At 40.7% G+C, this 19,247-nt stretch overlaps 1 protein-coding gene across 6 annotated transcripts; it reads left to right on the top strand.

The window, feature by feature from the left end:
- The first annotated feature begins 4,285 nt into the window (after nucleotides 1-4,285).
- MTFR2 (mitochondrial fission regulator 2) lies at nucleotides 4,286-18,060 on the top strand. 6 transcript variants are annotated; one of them, XM_079970690.1, is made up of 10 exons: nucleotides 4,355-4,510; nucleotides 5,074-5,141; nucleotides 5,636-5,783; nucleotides 6,572-6,694; nucleotides 9,415-9,519; nucleotides 10,588-10,709; nucleotides 11,398-11,573; nucleotides 12,685-12,991; nucleotides 14,582-14,762; nucleotides 16,499-18,060. In XM_079970690.1, the coding sequence occupies exons 3-10, from the start codon at nucleotides 5,721-5,723 to the stop codon at nucleotides 16,544-16,546; spliced, it is 1,125 nt and encodes a 374-aa protein (XP_079826816.1). In that variant the 5' UTR covers nucleotides 4,355-4,510; nucleotides 5,074-5,141; nucleotides 5,636-5,720; the 3' UTR covers nucleotides 16,547-18,060. The 6 variants fall into 6 exon arrangements, with proteins under 6 accessions (XP_079826821.1, XP_079826816.1, XP_079826820.1 ...); XM_079970691.1 differs by having other exon boundaries at nucleotides 4,386-4,404; XM_079970695.1 differs by lacking the exon at nucleotides 5,636-5,783 and having other exon boundaries at nucleotides 4,286-4,404.
- The last annotated feature ends 1,187 nt before the right edge of the window (nucleotides 18,061-19,247 follow it).

The following is a 19,247-nucleotide window of genomic DNA, read 5'->3' on the forward strand; positions in this document are numbered from 1 at the left end:
AAGATTATGGTCTACATTATGACATCACAACAGAGCTTCTCTTTCCTATTCTCCCTTCAGGCCCCCAAATCTGTTCCAGAGAGTTGGGGAACCCTATGGAGCAATTTTTGGGAGCTCGGGGGGTGAAATTGGAAGCTCTGTTGCACAAGCAGATGGGTATTATGGATGCAGCCTAATTTATTCTTACCTTGTTAGGTTAAGTAACCAAGAAGTCTAGATATAGGTGTCCAAATTACTTGTTTTCACAAAATAAATTCTAGGCTTTTGTAATGTACGACCATGCATCTCCTTTATAAAACTGTAGTTTGGATCTAAAATGGAGATTTATGCTTTCTTAATCTAGTCACAGATCACACAGGATTTTATTTTTATAAGCCCTTGGGTGGAAGCACAGTGCCTATTTTAAACAAGGTTACAAGAACAGAGTTTACAACTAAACATTAGGAATAACTTTTTGACAGTAAGAATTGTTTGAAAGAGGAACGAACTCCCTCAGAACGTGGTGGACCCTCCTTCATTGGAAGTTTTTAAGCAGAGATTGGATAGCCATCTGTCATGGACGCTTTAGGCTAGATGCCCCTCAGGGTCCCTTCCAACAGTTCTATGATTCTAAGGTAGATTAGCTCAGAAGTCATCAATTTACAACAGTAGCATAGATTTGCAACATTGGGAGCAATGGATTGTCTCTGACTAAATCATATGAGCAGACCCATTGAAATCAGTGGGCTTAATTTAGTTACTAACATGAGAACATAAAAAGAGTCTGCTGGATCACCATCTAGCCCAGCATCCTTTTCACAGTGGCCAACTGGATGTCTGTGGGAGACCCACAAGCAGAATTCAAGAACAAGAGCACTCTCCCCTCCTGGGGTTTCCTGCAACTTGTATTCAGAAGCATTACTGCCTCCAGAAGTGAAGGCAGAACGTAACCATCAGGGTTTGAAGCCACCAGTAGCTTACTCCTCCATTAATTTGTCTAATCCTCTTTTTAAGCCATCCAAGTTGGTGGCCATCACAGCGAGTTCCATAGTTTACTGTAACTATACACTATGAGAAGACGTACTTTCATTTATATATCCTATTGGACTATTACTAAAGTAGTCCATTGATTTCAGTGGTTCTACACTGAGCATTACTTAATCAGATACAATTCAATATCTACAAAAGCGGGGAGGTTTTGTGAAGTAGTGGAAAAATTGGCCAGCTCATTTCAGGTTGACAAGTTTATGCACCAAAACCCACCCATTTGATTGAGCTGCAACTTGATGTTCAGGAGGGCAGGTGTGCCCTTTATTTTAAAATCTAGTAAGGTAAAGGTATTATGACATTGTCACATTTATTGAATTCCCTGACATCTTCTATTTTCAGGAAGTACAGTCAGATGTGACCCCTTCTGATAATAAAAGGCATCAAAGTCTGATGGTAGAATGGTATTCTTAGGCATTGAAATAAACAACTCAGTCCTAGAGGCAAGCCTAGTGATGATTAATATAACAACCGCAAAATAAATCTATCTGTTGGTCCTCCATAGCTCTTGCTTATGTCATTTCCCCATTAATTCAGATTACTAAAGATGTGCTCAAAGTGAGTTATGTTTACTTGTATACTATGGTCCTGTCAAGTCCTGGGGTTTTGTGGGGTTTGAAAAGGCTAACCAAAATAATTTTGCCATTGATGTTTCTTCCTCGAGAAATTCACAAAGTCACTTCCAAGAGCATTGGCACAAGAGCATTGCAACAAGCTTAGTTCTGGTATACTGAACATACTGACAGACATATGATATAAAAGCAGTGGAAGACAGGAGTGCCTGGTGTGCTCTGGTCCATGGGATAACGAAGAGTCGGACACGACTAAACAACAACAGACAGAACTGACCACCTCCATCTACCTTCTCATACACCAGACACACTTCTGCTCTATTTCTTTATTCAAACCCAGCCACCTTAAAAAATGTGTTGGTGATAACCACTTGTACTGTTCCAGGAAGAACTGATAAATGAAAATAAATGACTTGGACATAAATGTGTTGGTTAGTTTTATAATGTGGCAGGAGATGGAAAGTTTGTAGTGTATTAGATATATTTATATCAAAACTCGGAAGATTAGGGTAAAAGTAACAAAATCATCAGGATCATCCTACATATTGGTGAAAATCCCAAGTAGTCAGGCACGTGCAGCACTAGTTCAGAAATGGCAAGAAGAATGAGCTACGGCACAGAATTTGAGCATTGGGGAAAACCAAAGAGCAAATGCAGTGAGCAGCAAGGCCTGAAATACCATTCTTTAGTTTCTGTTTTGGCTTAAATTTAAGAACCAAATACATTACAATGAACAAGGGTTAAAAGCATGGATGTGGTGATACAGACTTCCAAACCACTTTGACTGAGCAAAGTAGCAAACAAGGAAGGCCCTGTCAGACAAGTGAAATAAGGTATGTGTTTTGACATGCAGGACCAATTCAGTGTTTCCATGACTGAAACTGCTGTGTTTCCTGATGAGAGAGTTACACAGAGACATGTTCCAGGAAGCTGCAACTGGCCATAGATTCAAGATGTGATAGATCGGAGTGACCACAGACACAATCTCAATTTGGAAACAAGATTTTTCTGAACCAGATGAGAGGTTTGTTTCTTGGACTATGGAACAATCACAGTGCCAGTAGTGGTTAAGCACTAAGGTAAACCTGAAGGCATTGCTTTCTTGAGACTATTGTACAGTGGTACCTTGGGTTACATACGCTTCAGGTTACAGACTCTGCTAACCCAGAAATAGTACCTCGGGTTAAGAACTTTGCTTCAGGATGAGAACAGAAATCACGCGGTGGTGCAGCAGCAGCAGCGGGAGGCCCCATTAGCTAAAGTGGTGCTTCAGGTTAAGAACAGTTTCAGGTTAAGAACGGACCTCTGGAACGAATTAAGTACGTAACCAGAAGTACCATTGTATCTATTTGTTAACAGTGCATGTTGCAAGCAGAGAAAAAGGCTACAACTTGGGAGTGAAAGCACACCTGGCATCTTTACAACAACCAACAGTGTTTAGTGGTGGGAGCTCATACACTTTAAGCGGGCTCATACTCTGGGAAGGGGATTTATAGCAATAATCAAGACTAAATTTGAAAATAAAGCAAGTTGAAACCTGGAATTTTCCTTTGCACAAAAATTAAATCAGATTTAAGGTAAAGGGACCCCTGACCATTAGGTCCAGTTGTGACTGACTCTGGGGTTGCGGCACTCGTCTCGCTGTATTGACAGAGGGAGCTTCCGGGATACAGCTTCCAGGTCATGTGGCCAGCATGACAAAGCCGCTTCTGCAGAACCAGAGCAGCGCACTTCCCGCCAGAGCGATACCTATTTATCTACTTGCACTTTGACGAGCTTTCAAACTGCTAGGTTGGCAGCAGGGACCAAGCAATGGGAGCTCACCCCATTGCGGGGATTCAAACCAACGACCTTCTGATCGGCAAGCCCTAGGCTCTGGTTTAACCCACAGCACCACCCGCGTCCCAAAATCAAATTTAGGAAGGTGAAATCTAGTAATACTGTTCATTAGCATGTGCAGAATTGCACTCCTGTTTTAGATATTTGCATAGCCATCAGGAAACCATTGATTTGTAGTATACACTATTCCCTAGGGTTTAGCAGTTTTGAGACTTCATCTGCAGAGTGGTGGTTATCAAGGCAGGTCCTAAACATTCTGCTTCCTGAGCAAAGGACGGCTTCCCCCATTCCATGTAGAGAAGCGGAACCTGAATCTTCAGCCCTGGTAATGGCATATCATCCTCCAATGCACCCGTGTGGCGCTTTGAGATCCCTGTTCGCTTAGGGCGGTGCACAAAAAAAGATTCGTGGCACACAACCTCGTTCTCCAATAAGCTAGTGGACCTCTGGAGGAATGGCTGAGGGGCTGCCATGGCAGCTTTTTTTTGGAAATTGGCTCACCTAAGCCGCCCTGAGTCGCTGTCAGAGGGAAAGGCGGGCTATAAATAAATATAATAATGGTAGGGATGGCAACGGTTGTTAAGTTTTCATTAGCTTCAATGGGTACTTGATGAGATATTAGGTGATTATAGCTTTTGTCTTGTGTGCTGTCTCCCATAAAAGCAGCTAGAAGTGCAACTAAAACCACAACCCCTCGCTGACGTATGTTTAACATATATGAGACACTGCCTCTGTGCACACTGCGGACGCAACAGCACCTCAGCGACTCTGCCGCCGACCGACTAGAGCTCGCTGCCGCTTCCCATCAGCCCCCGCGGTCATAAAGCGTCTCTCCTACGGTTGGGCTCCGCGCCGCGCCGCGGCAAACCACACCCTTTCCAGAAACGTCGCCTTAGCGCTGCGGGATTGGCTGCAGAGCGAAGCCACGCCTCTTCCCGCTCGTCCAATCAAGAGAGGGAGTGCCAAGGTTTGATTGCGCTGAGTCCTTGTCTCGCGCTCAGCGTCTTTCCGCTCCACTCTCGCTTCGGCGTCCGCGCGCGCGTGTCTGTGAGAGAGAAGTCTCGCGGTGGCGGGTGAGTTTCCCCTCCGGCAGCTGCTTCGGTCTCCGCGCGGCGCGCTCGTGCTGCGGGGCGGGCTTCGTTCTGCGCCCTGTTTTAGCTGACGGTTTGGCAAAGTCGTATGAAAGCAGCCCCTCAACGGCTGAAGGAGGACCGTTGGGGCGGGGTTGGCTCTCTCCACGCGAGTTGTGGGTAGCTCCCTTCCCGGCCGATAGGAAGCGGGCCTGTCGAGAGAGAAACGAGGGGATGCAAAAAAAAAAAAAAAGGCCACCAACAGCCCCCTCACCGAATGGTAAAACTCCCCTTCCTGATCCCTCAGCAGCTGCAATTAACGAGCGAGGAAAAGGGATTCCTCTGCTTGAGACCTCTCGCCCGCTCTCCCTTCTTCCTGTCACATTGTTGAGGTCTTTGCAAAAGCTGCAAAGTTTGTCCTGATAACAGTTTCTCATTCAGCTAATACTTTTTTTTGTTTTCAATATTTTTATATAACGGTTTAATCATGTTTCCAGGTCTGTTTACAAAAAGTCGTTTCCTTCCGCATCTAAACGCACGACCGTCCCTTTCCCTTTCTTCCGTAGAAACGTGACCCTCCGAATGGTGCAGCAATAAAACTGCTCGCACATTTGCAAAGCTGAACCGGGTCCAGGTTGGTTTCGAATTGGATCGGGGAGCGCGGGTTGAGGTTGCTGCGTTGCAGAGGGTTGGACTAGACGACCCTGGGAGTCCCTTCCAACTCTACAATTCTCAGTTTGAGGTGTTGGTGAAATGGTGGTTGTGTTAAACATCAGCTGCCTCTTGAGTTAAGGGGCGGGGGGGGGTGTTTTTTGAGAAATTGTGGTTCATTCTCTTGGGTGTAAAAGTGTGGCAATGTTTTTTTAGTTGTGTGTGAGAGGTGTGTCCCTTTTGAATATTAATACTGCTCCTGCAAACACATGCTATGGATCGAGCTTGAGTTTGGGGAAAGTACTCTACAATTCAATGATTCAATTATTATTTCTAATAATTTATAATACTCCTTCCTTATTACTCTTTTAACTAATTGTGCTTTTACATTGCATTTATAAATATTTCATGTGGATGTATAAGTAAACTGAGTTTGTAGTTTTACCCTAATTATGAAATAAACTCTTCTCTTTGCAGCTGTAGCAAATATTTGCTGAGCCCCTCTGGCATGTGCAACAGTAATTTTTAACTGGCACTTGAGTTAATTCAAGTGCTTTGTACTATGTCTCTTGTACTGAATCTCTTAAGACAACTGCTGGAATATTATGGTGTGCCACCAGAATTGGTAAGCAAATATTATTGACAAACTCAGGAGTGGGGATGTTTTATGGAAGTTTTGTATTAAAACAGAATTAGAGCTATACAGTTTTCACAGTGTTCCATGACTCCATTCTGTATGCTTACCATCAGCGTCTAGGGTTCTTCTGGTGAGTGTGGAGGAGTAGAGCAGGAAGACGGCTGAATGATTGAGAAACTTGTATATCCTTCCTGGAGAGGAGGAGTCTTGCAGTTTCAGACTTGATTTCAGCACTGAAAGTGCTTAGAACTGCATTTATCACCAATAACATAGTAGTAAAGAAGAACATCATAAGGGACAAGAATTAGGAGTCCAACAATGTCCTTAACAAAAAAAGGACTATAATAAATATCACGGAAGAGAGGCATAAACCACCCTCTATAATCTGATTGATCTATATAATGTGAGTTTGCCTCTCTGTTCCACTCCCTGCTGACCTGAAGAACAAAGCGAGTCCAACTTTCTGTTCTCAATCAGGAGGGTAGTGCACCAAATAGCAGAGGGGTATTCAGTAGAATAAAGTCTCGGATTGTGAAGGCAGAGCCACCATGACTAGAGCTACCATGCTTTTCTCTAGAAGGTAGAGCTGGAAGGTTCCTCCTTCCCAGGGATGGCATGAAGTTTTCCCCTCCTGATCCTGCCTTCTTTCTGAAGAAGAGTTAGCTCTTTTCTGTTTGCTTTCCTACCCTGCTGACTGAGAATCTAGAATGTTTGAGTTGTTTATAGATTCTTGGATTTGCATAGATTGCCTTTTTATTACATTTTTCTTTTTACAGCTTATACAGAGGTGTGAAGTTTGTCTTAATGCCTTTGCTCATATGATTGCATCCCATCTTCCTTCAAACACCTCTTCAGGAGCACACTTCCAACAGTTATGTGCCATCTCAAGAAGCTATGCAGTAAGATCATCAACATTTTTCTTTTTTCCTTAATTGTGCTTATGAAGTGTGTAGGTGTTGGCTTCTTCCATAGCAATTTTACTTCATGACTAGCTTCACATTTCTGCACTATCAGAAATGTTCTCCAGTGTGTCCTTTCCCTTCACTTCTTTCTTTCTTTCTTTCTTTCTTTCTTTCTTTTCTATCTTGGGAGTCTTCCATACATGATGATGATTAATGATATTTCTATGCCATCCTGTAACCAAAGTTATTGGTGGCATACATAAAAATGTTTAAAATAAAATATAAGCAATGAAAATAAGTTGCAGTATATGCAACACAGGACAGATTATGTAATAAAATTTAGCAAATATATGCTTTTTCACAAGCAGTTATCTTTTTGTAACTTCTACAGTTCTACACTGCACCTTTTAATAACTTCATGTGCTATTTATTTTTGTTGATGAAATTTCAAGACTGCCCTTCATCACACACGGTTAACACAGGGTGGTTTCCCACATAATGTAACACAGCCTCATATAACATAAAACAGTAATAAACTTAAATTGCTAATAAAAACAATAATCAGTCAAACATGTTGGTGCAGAGTAAATACAAAGGCCCATAAAAACAAGTGTATTTTAATTTGACTGTTGACTCCCAGCAAGGATGTTGCCATCTGTGCCTTCAGGAGAAGAGAATTCTACACTCATGGTGCTACGCCACAACAGACAAGTTCGTATCCTCCATCCCGGTAACCGGTTGGTATGGGAAGAAGTATAACAGGGTTGCAGGTCATTTGAAGCTTTAAAAGTCAACACTAGCATCTTAACTGTGCCTGCTAACATATAGGCAGCCAATACAGATCATGCAGAATAGGTGTAAAAACAGTGCAGATGCACCTATCAATACTCCAGTGGCAGAATTTACCACTAGCTGGTTAAAAGACATCTCTGGATGTCTTTAAGGGATCCCCAGTGTAGAGTGCATTTATTTATTTATTTATTTATTTATTTATTTATTTAAATAATTCAAGGGGGTTTCCCAGGTAAGTAACACCCAGACTATTGAAATGCACTCTAATAGAATAGATAATAGATAGAGTGCATTTCAATAGTCTAGGTGTTACTTACCTCGGAAACCCCCTTGAACTTGGTACAACCTCCCTTTGAGTAGACATTCACAGGATTGCACTGTCAGTGTGCTTTATTGAATCTCTCCACCCCCAACCCCATTATTTCACGTCAAGTACTTTTTGACTACTGAAATAATAAAAATAAAAAAGTATTTATATCCCGCCCTTCCCAGCCAGAACCGGGCTCAGGGTGGCTAACATCAAAATATATAATACATTAAGACATAAAATTCAGCAATCGACTGAAATACAGCTTAAAATCGGATTTAAATCAAAATAAAATCAGATGGCTACCCGCAAATTATAACTATGACTATAGGGGTTGGGAACTTTAAGTACTCACCATGCTCAGCTATTTGTATGAGCGGGTGAGAAGAGTTAGAGAGGCCACTTATATGCAGGGTCTTGTAAAAGGAGAGGGGTCAGACTGAGCCCCAACCAAAGGCCTGGCGGAACAGCTCCATCTTGCAGGCCCTGCGGAAAGATGTCAAGTCCCGTAGGGCCTAGTCTCTTGCGACAGAGCATTCCACCAGACGGGGGCCAGGGCCAAAAAGGCCCTGGCTCTGGTCGAGGCCAGTCTAACCACCTTGAGGCCCAGGACATCCAAGATGTTATTATTTGCAGACCGTAAGGTACTCTGTGGGGCATACCAGGAGAGGCGGTCCCATAGGTACGAGGGTCCTAGGTCGTATAGGGCCTTAAAGGTTAGAACCAGCACCTTAAACCTGACTCTGTACTCCACCGGGAGCCAGTGCAGCTGATATAGCACTCGTTGGATGTGGTCGCACGGCGAAGACCCCGTACGTAGTCTCGCCGTGGCATTCTGCACCCGCTGGAGTTTCTGAGTCAGCTTCATGGGCAGCCCCGGAGGAGCAAATTACAGTAATCAAGCCTGGAGGTAATCAAGCATGGATCACAGTGTCTAGATCAGGGCAAGAAAGATAAGGAACCAGCTGCTTAACATGGCGGAGATGGAAAAATGCTGCCTTTGCTGTATCTGTAACCTGCGCCTCCATAGAGATGGAGGCGTCAAGGGTTACACCCAGACTCTTGACAGAAGGTCTGGCACTAATTGCGCCCCCGCAAGGGATGGGAGTTTAACCCCCAACCCCATGTCATCTCGACCCAACCAGAAGACCTCTGTCTTTAAAGAATTTAGCTTCAACAGGCTCCCACGCAACCATCCAGCCATGGCCTTTTGAGAGATACAACACATAAATTAATGTATCAGGTAAAATAAACATGCTGAATCAGACGTCAATCAATTTATGAAAACAGTTTCCAACTGAAGCATTCCTGGGGAAACCCCCCCTTCCCCCCCCAAATGTATGATTAAAATTGATGATTCGTGTTTACCTTAAAATCCTGCACAGTAACAATCACCTTTATTTGCCCAAACAGTAAGTGTTGCATCTGCTACTAAGCTGAAAACCAGCCTACACTTTTTTAATTCCTTCAAAACGCATCTATCTTAAGGTTTCGGTAATGTGCACATACATTTTATTGGCTAAAATATAGATGACAAAGCAACAAAAGTCATTTTATTGGTTGACAGCTGTTTTAAAAATATTCTCATTTAACTTGAAGAGGATTGCTTGATTCTTAGGTGTCCTGGGCATGGGAAAGAAAAAAGTATGGATCTACCCGAAGTTTCGTTCGCAGACTGGGAAAATATCTTTCTTTAACTCCTTGTCCAAGGCCTCAGTTTCAGGTATAGGGGTTATTGCAAAATGTAAGATTAATACAATTTTAATACATTATTTAAAATCATGTTCTGTGTGGCATATAATAATGTAGGGAACAAACAGCAGGCATCCCTAAATGAATTCTACTGGAATTGTGCTGTTTAGCATTTGGAAATTGGTAATAGAAATGTATTTTGAGTTATGGTAGAAATAATTATTATTCAGCACTGAGAATTAAGGAGGAAAATGGATAAAGGGAAGGGAAAATCCTAAATATTTCTATGCTATGAATATGAAAAATAAGTATTTGAGAGTCCAGAGCCAAATTATTTTGGAGACAATGAGATCATCTATGCTGTAGTACTTGGGGGGGGGGAAGTACTGAATACTATCTGCTAGCCATTGCAATTCAGCTAAAAGATGGTGCTGTAACTGTGCTCCTGAAAAACAAATTGAGAGAATTGTGCTCTCTCCCACCTAAGTGTTGGCTTTTCAGAAGAGTTATGGTGGTAGTGCCTCCAAACCTCTTGAAACAATATGTATAACCCTGCTGTTGACAGTTCTAGTTTACCTCATCTTAAATGAATGATTAGAACTTTCAAAGATAAAGACAAGAGTAAAAAAGTGGTTGGAAGTATGGCATTGCTACCAAAGAGGGCAATAAAGAGTTGTCATGTTGGAGGCTGCTTCTTGCCATTTGTGTACAGTGGCTTGCCATGCAGATCAGGTGATACTCACCACGTCTCACTTCTCTTTGCCCTTGCGGTTTGATCCATGCAGTGAGCCTCTGCGCATCACATATTGACACACAAAGGCAGGCAGTGGCTTAATTGGTGGCTGATTTGTCTGTTCTTGCTCTCAAAAGGTTATTCTGCTTGACAAATAGCTGATAGGATATTGGACAGGACAACAACATGGTTCTCCTGCACCACTCACTAAACAGAGAAATAATTCATTAAAATACTAGAACTAGTGGATGCTTGATATTTTTATTTTGTATATATACAGTATATTTTGTATATATACAGTATATATAAATGTATACTGATATACATTTATAGACTTTTAATAATATTTCTTCCCTGCTGCCTTAGGTAATCCAGAGTTTGAATTCTTTGACATCTGAGCAAAGTATTTCTAGTAGCTCTGTTACACCATCTCTTGCTGATGTTTTGTGGATGGCAGAAAATGAAAGAGAACCATACGCTAGATTTAGGTAAGTAAAACTGACATGTCTTTAGAATAAATGTTTGTTTTATAATGGAATTGTCTCAGTGATTCTTAGCTACTGCTTTCCTTACTTGAGAGACAATAACAATCAGCATTTGATTTTTTATAAGAACATTATCCAAGCTTTTGCAGTCACATTTATATTTCTCAGTAATGGGTTGTATCCTGAGAATGGAAAGTGAGAGAAGATGAGGATGATGGCTTTCTCATTCCCTTTCCTTCTGCTCACCCACTGAGAAATGCCTCTCTTAAATGTCAGGAGACACGCCCCCCCAAAGAACAGTGGCATGGGGGGTTTTATTGAGAGAAGAAGATTGCCCAATATGTAATAGAAGCACTCTGTACAAGTAGACTTCTGATTGTGCATAAGAATATAAGATGAACCTGCTGAATCAGGCCAGTGGCCCACCTAGTCAAACATCCAGTTCTTTCAGTGGCCAACCAGCTGCTTATGAGAAGTGAACAAGCAGGATGTGAGTACAACTGCACTCTTCTGCACCTGAGAGAAATGCCCATAAAACACAGACATATATAGAATTGTGCTGCAGACCACCTAATGTTGAGTTCTGTCATGGTCAGATTGAATATGTTTGTATATCTCTTTACAGTAATAATTTTGGCTTCTTCAGTGTTTCCTCTGTTCACTTATAAATATATACATTGGTATTTTCTAGATATGATGAATGGAGAGGAATTATGCCGGTTGCTACAAAAGGAAGTATGCAAAACTTAACTGTTGTGAATGAAGATGCATTCAAAAAAATTTCTGCTCTTGAGAATGAATTAGCTCATCTTCGTGCACAGATTGCAGCAATTGTGGCAGTGCCTAGATCAGGAAATGATCAACCATGTAAGCCTGTCTTTGTGATTCCTGATACATGTGTCCATGCATGGCTCCTGCTCTTCATAATGTCCAGTCACACTGACATCTCATAGCAACATTTATATAGAAAACTGTCTTCATATTTCATTATCCAGCACACAGTGTTCATATGTTTAAAAGTTAGATATGTAGTGTAGGCAAGAGAAAACGAAATAACATATATTAGAAATAGAAGTCTAGTCAACACACTAGATAGGAGAGTTATTGGGAATTTTGCCTGAATCCAAAGAACTCGCAATTATTTCTATATATTCCTAGGAGGGAACAGCATTCTTCCCCGCCCGCCCCCCGCCCCCCCGCAATGCTGCCTGGTAAACTTCTTTTCAGATTGAGGGAAAGATCAAAAGCAATTGTGAAATAGTATAGAGGTCTACTGTTCAAACAAAAAAGGGGGAGTCATGGTTGTTGTGTGTTATAAAATATTCATTAATTATGTAAATGAAAGTTGGGGCTCTGTGCATTGCCCATATTTTACCATTGTACCATACCAGCCGAAAATGTTACTATATTCTTCAGGATTCAGCCTTTTAGAAATGAGGATTATAAACACTTTAACAAATAAATTTGTAAACATTTTCTTTTAGCCCATATAACTATAGTAATGTGCTTGAAAAGGTGTAATTGTGATGTCTGAAATCTTAAACTAAAGAAGGACTGTGAGTGACTTTAGTGGTGGGAGGTTGTCCAGTATAGTTTATTTATCCAATTCTTTCTCCATGGAATTCATGGCACTATTTATAATATTACATTTTACCCTTGCAATATTTCTGAGGAAACCTAGGTTAAGAGAGAGTCACTCAGTGTTCATGGCTGAACAGTGATCTGAATCCAGGTCTTCCTTGTCCAAGTCTGAAATCTGCCAGTACCACTGTAGCATAATGATTTGTCTGTTGAATAATCTTTTTAAAAGAACCTTTCAAGGTAGTATGATTTTGTTCCTTGGAGTCTTCTGTTGTTTCATGGAAGACAACACTTGCTAGACTTTGCAGGTAGTGTTAAAAGTGCATCAAAGGACCTTCATGCCATTGTCATATCAACATTAAAGTTCCCTAATATCACCTCTTGAATTGTTTAATAGGTTCAGGCATTGTGAATTCTTCAAACATGGCCTTTAATGCTCTCCCACAGCCAGGAGTGACTTCGACACCAGTCCCAAGTTCTCACATTGCTGTTCCTCCACCGCCACCAGCACCACCATGTCCAGCTGTACCGCTATCTAATTTTGATTCCCGTAATTCAGCCATTGAGCTTATTAAACAACGTCGGGCTTCAAGTAAGATAAGAAATACTACAGATAGTACAGGTTGGCAGAAGGAAGAAGCTCTTCCCACTATGATGGATGTTCTGAAGGATATAAATAAGATCAAACTAAGAGCAGTTGAGAGGTATGTTGAGCAGAACATGCGTTTGAAGATAAAATAATGAATATAAAATATGGTCAACATCTTCCCTCTGAGAAGTTATTTAAGAGTGCCTGAAACTGGTGTTATATGCACAGGTGCCTAGCTGCTGTCAGCGCCCACTCCTGCTTGAATGCACTTGGACTGATGAGTGAATGCATAAATTGTGCAGAGAACTCACACTGAACTAGCAGAATTATTTCCCCTGAAAATCTAAGTTGGTGCTCATAACCTTCCTTCCTTTCCCTGTTCTGCTGAGTGGGTGACAGAGGACATGGCATTGAAACCTCTCCTGATAGTTCATTATAGCTGCTACAAATCATTTTTGCCATATAATGTATTTATTTTTATTTAACAAACTGTGTATACAACTTAACTCTAAATACAGTCGCACCTTGGTTCTCGAAGGTAATCCATTCCGGAAGTCTGTTTGACTTCCAAAATGTTCAAAAACCAAGGCGCAGCTTCCAATTGGCTCCAGGAGCTTCCTGCCCTCAAGCAGAAGCTGCGTCGGACATTCGGCTTCTGAAAAACGTTCATAAACCGGAACACTTACTACAAGGTTTTCAGCATTCGGGAGCCAAAATGTACGAGTACCAAGGCATTCAAGAACCAAGGTACGACTGTACAACCTCAAAGCGGTTTACAAAGATGATAAAAATCACATCAAGATGGCCAATAAAAATCAATTTTTAATTAAAAACAGTTTATTTTGAAAAGGAAGATCAATAAAATCAAAAGCTAAAAATATATGTTCTACAATTTGTTGAATTCAAATAATAGCCATAATAGGTTAGCTTTCTTTTTTCCCTAAGGAGTCTTTTCCTAGATCTGAAAATGAACTGAAATCAAGAATGAGGTGTCTGATAGCAAATGCATGCATTTGATACCTGAATGCATCAGCACATCACATAAATTTGCACGAGATTGTGCTGTTGTGAAGATGCCTACTTGTCATGTAGTTCAATGCGTCTTGGTGTCAGCTCCCCAGACATAGATGAAGAATTGGTTACCAGTTTTATTTGAAAAGTTCAAGTGCCTCCTTCATGCTCTCTCACATGCAGCTGAACTCATGGGAAAGGATCTACAGTGGACTCAATGAGTTCTTTAACTCTCTTCCCCAATACTAGGCCAGGTGCACATAGTGTCAAGTGGTACAGCAAGATACTCAGAATTTACTTTGCATGAGAATGCATTGATTCTTTTCAAAGTGACCCTTTGCTTTCAGAAAGCACTTTGATCCAACACTTTGATCCTGTCTGTCAAACTGGGAAGAAAACAACTTTCACAGATACACCTCTCCTTGTGACACTTCCCATGCTATTCTGAAGAGTACCCCCAATCCTCTGAAGCAGATTTGTGAAGGCTTTGGTGGTTGAAGGGGGGAGAGGGAATACATGAAAGTTTTCTCTTTCCTGGTTGTATTGTCAGAAGCCTCCCTGGAATAAAAAAAGCCTTCTATCTGTGGAGGGTCACAGAACTGAAGAGGGTGGCAAGTAGTACTGCATGCATTTACTATGTAGGAGAAGCAGCATCTTTGACTGAAGATTGCAAACATTTTGGCTCTCTTTCCAGATCACCAGGAGGTACACCTCTACCCAAAACAAAAAAAAGAATTGCATCACAGTGGGATCCAGCAGCTTTAATAGCAGAAGCTCTTAAAGAGAAATTTGCATCACAGAACAATGATGATTCCTTTGATAAAGAGAACAGATCCTATGGTACTTCTCCATTTTCCAGTCCAGATACCCCAGTGGTATGTATATGTTTTTATTTTGTTAATGGCTTCTGTTATTTATATATGGCATGAATACTAAATATATATGGCATGAATACTAAAATACACTTACACCTTACAGTTTATATTAAAATAAAACAGTAACAATCATAACAGGTGAAACCGTAGTACAGCATAAAAAAGATTAACAGCATTGAAGAGATCTAAAACATACTGTCAGGGAACTGCCAATCAGTGCCGGAGAGAGAGAGCAAAAGCCAGAGGGATTCCAGAGAGCGTCCAGGGATCGGGAGGAGCAGCGCATCTTCTGGGGAAGAGAATCAGCGTAGCACCAGTGGAGAAGGGGGGCAGGTGGGGGAAGCGGCGAGGCGGTCCCATGACTCCTTGCCGGGGACCAGCGGGGAGAGTAAGGGTCCTCCGCTGCCCACGCCCTCCTTGCGCAGAAGGCTTTCGCACAGAGAGAGTAGGAGGAGACTAGGCGTCAAAGAGCTTTGCTGGAAGAAGTTTAAGAAACGCCCACTGATGGATTCTGCCAGCGATTGAGTCAGCCACGGGTGAGTGGCTGTCCGGACAGAAAAGGTTCACTTAGGCAACCCAGCCAGGTGTTTGCACCCAGCTGGGGAGATAAGCACCGGCTTACGCACGAGCAACCCCTAGAACCATTACACATACTAAGAGATGTAACCAAATTTAAAAGGTTAATGCTGCTACAAAAGCATTAAGCATGGTTTTAAAGCTAGTGGAGAAAACTTGAGAGTGGACTTCCTGAAGGAGGCTCCCATGTTGATCATTTACCCATGATTAAGGATTGGGAGAGGGTTGCCTCTGCACTAGTTGAACGTCTTTCCCATCCTTGCCCAGTGCTGGCAAGGGCCTTCCATCTTCTGCATTAGAGGCCAGTAGAAGGGGGCTTACTTTCAAAGTACAGGGATGGCTTGAATTATTCTGTTGTCTTACAAAGAGGATGCCACACAGTAGCTGTACAGTTGTGATCTCAAGTTTATTTTCTTGTGATACTTTCTCTTGACCCTTATTGAATTCAGGAAATGAGTTAAAAAATAAACTGCCATGCAGTAGTTTCAGTTATTCAGAAGCTGGTGGGAGATTTACAGAAGCATTTTTAATTAAATAAATAACTGAACAACAATAATTGCATATGTATACTGCCCATATTTACAGAGACATTAAAAATACAACAGCTACATCCAAAATTAGCAAAACCAGTTATAAAAGCATTTGCAAAATATACCAACATAGATACAATGGCTAAGAACAATTAAAAACCCATATAAAATGAGTTTAGCCACATAATACTAGAACATGACAAACTCAAAGTGGGAAAGGAAGTTGTGAAGCAACCCATGAAACTCTTTGTCGTGAAGAGCAGTCGATTTGTTCACATTGGACATAGGAGCAGGTGATGAAATAATTCATTCTGAAAAATGAGTAAAACTTGTGGCAGACTGTCCTGTTACCATTTTGTTTGTTTGTTTTGCTAAAATATTTAGTGCATATTTCCATCTAATATATGGAAGCCCAATATATTTCATATCAAAATGCTTCTTTTAAAACAGATAAGTTATTTCCTAACAAATTGGTTGTTTATTGTAGGTCTATGTTTGACATTCTCACTCGCTCTACATTGAAGTTTCTTGCTTGGCCTGTTCATTAAGATTGGAGAAAAGTGTTAATCAACTCATATTTTCCTTTTCAATCTTTTCTAAAAATAGCATTTAAAATGTGTTTTGTTTCAGGTTGGCTGTCGCATTTTGAAGCCAAGTATGAAGCAGACGCTTATTTGAACTAATGAGCTGATGTAGGTATCACCTGCAAAACCAGCAATTCATATTTAGCCATGGTGTAGAGCTTCTTGAGAAAAGCTCTGCCACTGGTTTCGTAGACCTTGATACTGTGCTATAAAGCAACGGCTTTTAGAGCTAGCTGTTTTTCATTAATCTACTTCAGCAGCCAAGCATCTGGAATTTGTTTGCGTAAAATATTTTATCAGCAACAGTATGTTTTACTGGTTTTTATAACAACTTTCTAGTCTGGGCTGCAGAATTTAAAGTAGACACATAAACATGTCAAAAAAGGGAAGAGAATAGTACCATAGAAACAAAATATAAATTAATTTGGTTATATGTAGATGATAATATATTTACGAAACAGTATCCTGTTCATTTGTTTTCCTGTAATGGGATTAGCTATTATGTGAAGAGTTGATGCGTGCTGTGGCTTTTGGCCTCTCCCCTGCACATTCACATTCTCGGCAGCCTTACTTCAACACATTGAGGATATCTCTGCAGAAGGAGCATCTGTCCCACCTAACACATGTAGCCTTTCCCCATCAACTGGGACCCTTATGTACGGAGCTTGCATGTGCTTGATGGGCTTTCCCTTTGCGATCTTGCCCCCAATGCATTTACAATGAGGGAGAGGTTGGGGGTGAAGACACAAAGACAGGACCAGTGGACAGAGCCCCACTTCCTCTTACATGATTGCTAATTTCATGATGGGAACATCACTGAATAGGGCTAATGTGTTGATAATAAGGAATAGCTTCCTCAAAATTATTCCTTTCTCAATTTGATTCAGTGGTGCAGCCTTATAAGATCTCAATAATTGGCACCAGTGGTGTTTGCTTGGTTTTGAGTAAGAGACCATTAATTTCCTTGAATACTGTAAAAGTTTGTAAAAAAAAAAAACAGGAACTGTGTGCATATTTGAAATGCATGATTCAAATAAATATTGCTGTTGACTATTTGCACTCCAGTAAATTTTGCTTACAAAAGAAATCTTTATGTCTAAACTGTATGATCATTCTCCATGACTGAAATATTTCAGATTTCGTAGTCTTGTGTATGAAGATTTGTGGAGGAATATAAGCTATATGATATGTCATTCCCCTTGTAACTTACAGTACACTATACAGGATCAAAGTGTTATCTAAAAAAAGTTTGCATCTCTTCTACCACAACCATTTAAACTCTGGATGCCCCGTCATACATGCAACCTAGATATTGCACAGCCCAGAGAGTTTCTGGATTTTACCCATAATGTGTGTTTATCAGGTTCTCCCCATGTATTCAAACCTTCTGGTGGACTCTTGTGGACTTTTGAATGTTGCTTTTTATTTATTGTATTTTTATATTTTTATTTACTTACCGTATTTATATTTTTATTTATTTTCCCAGTTACAGTGCATTGTTCCTTATAATTCTTGCAAATGGGTTTTTGTGTGTGGATGGCAAACAGAGGAAATTTGGCTCAATATATTGGTTTCCTTCCCTGAGATTAAATTGCTTCCTTCTGATAATTTGTTGCTTGATATTGTATTCTGTTCCATCATTGCATGGTTCTTTCTCAAGGGAGAGATAACTTTTAGTTCTGTATTGATATTTGCACAGACAAAGACATTACTTGGCCTGTATCATAAATAATGTGATAGCAGTAAATGCATGTAATTTGAATGTTGGCTATGTGTGCCTGTTTAGTTATTGAGTGATGTGCCACTCTAGAGCTAACAGTACATTGATGTCTGTCTTAGTATGTCACCTCTTAATTGTAAACAATTAGCAGTGTGTGATATATAGCCTTTTAATATTTAAACAGTGGATTAGAGATAACTTGGAAGCCATGTATGGTTGCGTGTTTTTTTGTGGCAGTAATGGAAATTCTAGGACAAATTAAAAGATATGCAATACTTGCCTTCTTATCAGACCTAAACCTATTTATCTTCTTGAACAACAACAAAAATGCAATGTATAACTTGCAAAGTATTTCTCAGTTAGTTTTGTAGCATTTTGTCTGTCTCTCAGTTGTTTGAGGGGAGAGGTGAAAAAGGAGTCAGCTTGGAAGGACAGCAGATGCAGGAAACTCTGCTTCTAGCAGTATGTCTAAGCTATATCAAATGTCTCCAGAAGGCAAGCAGCAATTCACAAGATAATTAAGGCCCTGCATACACTTTGCATAACAATGTCAGTAACAGCCCCCCCAAAAACACATTTTGGATTTGAGTGTTTTCTGTATCTCCTTTAGACACGGCAGTTATTACTCTCAACTGTTGTAGATTTTATTGCATAAAAATCTTTATACCATACATTTTGAGTGAGTAAAAACCTTGTCTTAATGAGTGTTTCACTCATGCTAAAAGAGAAATATTTTATAGGAGTTGTTTTTTCCATGTTTGTCATAATTTTCAGTTGCTTGTAACTTTTCCAAACGGAACTCATTTTGTATTTGAATGTTCAGTTGTGGTTGTATTTTGAACAATGAAATTTTGAGAGTGAGGTTGGTTTTCATAGAATCATAGAATTGGAAGGGACCCTGAGGACTATCAAGTCCAGGGTTTCCCAAACTTGGGTTTCCATCAGTTTTTGGGCTACAATTACCATCATCTATGCCCACTGGTACTGTTAGCTAGGGATGCTGGGAGTTGCAGTCCAAAAACTGAGAGAGACCCAACCTAAACTAGCCTAAACTAGACTAGCCTAAATCCATTTT

The sequence above is a fragment of the Podarcis cretensis genome (genome assembly GCF_951804945.1).
Source record: "Podarcis cretensis genome assembly, chromosome: 3".
Taxonomy (NCBI): domain Eukaryota; kingdom Metazoa; phylum Chordata; class Lepidosauria; order Squamata; family Lacertidae; genus Podarcis; species Podarcis cretensis.

Coding starts and splice junctions, on each gene's coding strand:
- MTFR2 (XM_079970690.1), top strand. CDS start 5,721: ATGTCTCTTGTACTGAATCTCTTAAGACAACTGCTGGAATATTATGGT. Junction 10,710..11,397: donor GAACCATACGCTAGATTTAG/GTAAGTAAAACT, acceptor GGTATTTTCTAG/ATATGATGAATGGAGAGGAA. Junction 11,574..12,684: donor ATCAGGAAATGATCAACCAT/GTAAGCCTGTCT, acceptor ATTGTTTAATAG/GTTCAGGCATTGTGAATTCT.